The sequence below is a fragment of the Myotis davidii genome, unplaced genomic scaffold (genome assembly GCF_000327345.1).
Source record: "Myotis davidii unplaced genomic scaffold, ASM32734v1 scaffold207, whole genome shotgun sequence".
Lineage (NCBI taxonomy): Eukaryota > Metazoa > Chordata > Mammalia > Chiroptera > Vespertilionidae > Myotis > Myotis davidii.
Genome location: NW_006298349.1, coordinates 1053724 through 1054073, shown reverse-complemented (window position 1 = coordinate 1054073; position 350 = coordinate 1053724). Strand labels below are relative to the sequence as shown.

The window sequence follows — 350 nt, the reverse complement described above, 5'->3', positions numbered from 1 at the left end:
AGCAGCTCTGCCCGAGAGCCTAAGGCTGCGAGCCCAGCCCGGAGCCCAAGCAGAACCGCAGCCACTCGGCGCTCCTCTCGGCCCCTGGCCCGCCCTGCGGCCCCTCCGCCCAATGAAACTGACCGCGATGATCAAGAAGATGTGCCCGAGCAACTCGGAGCTGAGCATACCGGCCAGGAATCGCTCCCGCCTGGTCATCCTCGGCTCGTCCAAGGTGGGCAAGACGGCCATCGTGTCGCGCTTCCTCACGGGCCGCTTCGAGGACGCCTACACGCCCACCGTGGAGGACTTCCACCGCAAGTTCTACGCCATCCGCGGCGAGCTCTACCAGCTCGACATCCTCGACACCT

The 350-nt window shown here is 66.6% G+C and overlaps 1 protein-coding gene across 1 annotated transcript in view; it reads left to right on the top strand.

The window, feature by feature from the left end:
• Positions 1–6: 6 nt before the first annotated feature.
• RASD1 (RAS, dexamethasone-induced 1) overlaps positions 7–350 on the top strand; it is a 4077-nt gene continuing 3733 nt past the window's right edge. The window contains exon 1 of the mRNA XM_006773968.2: positions 7–350. This exon is cut by the window's right edge and continues 60 nt beyond it. Coding sequence (XP_006774031.1) covers positions 113–350 — 238 coding nt within the window. The 5' untranslated portion in view covers positions 7–112.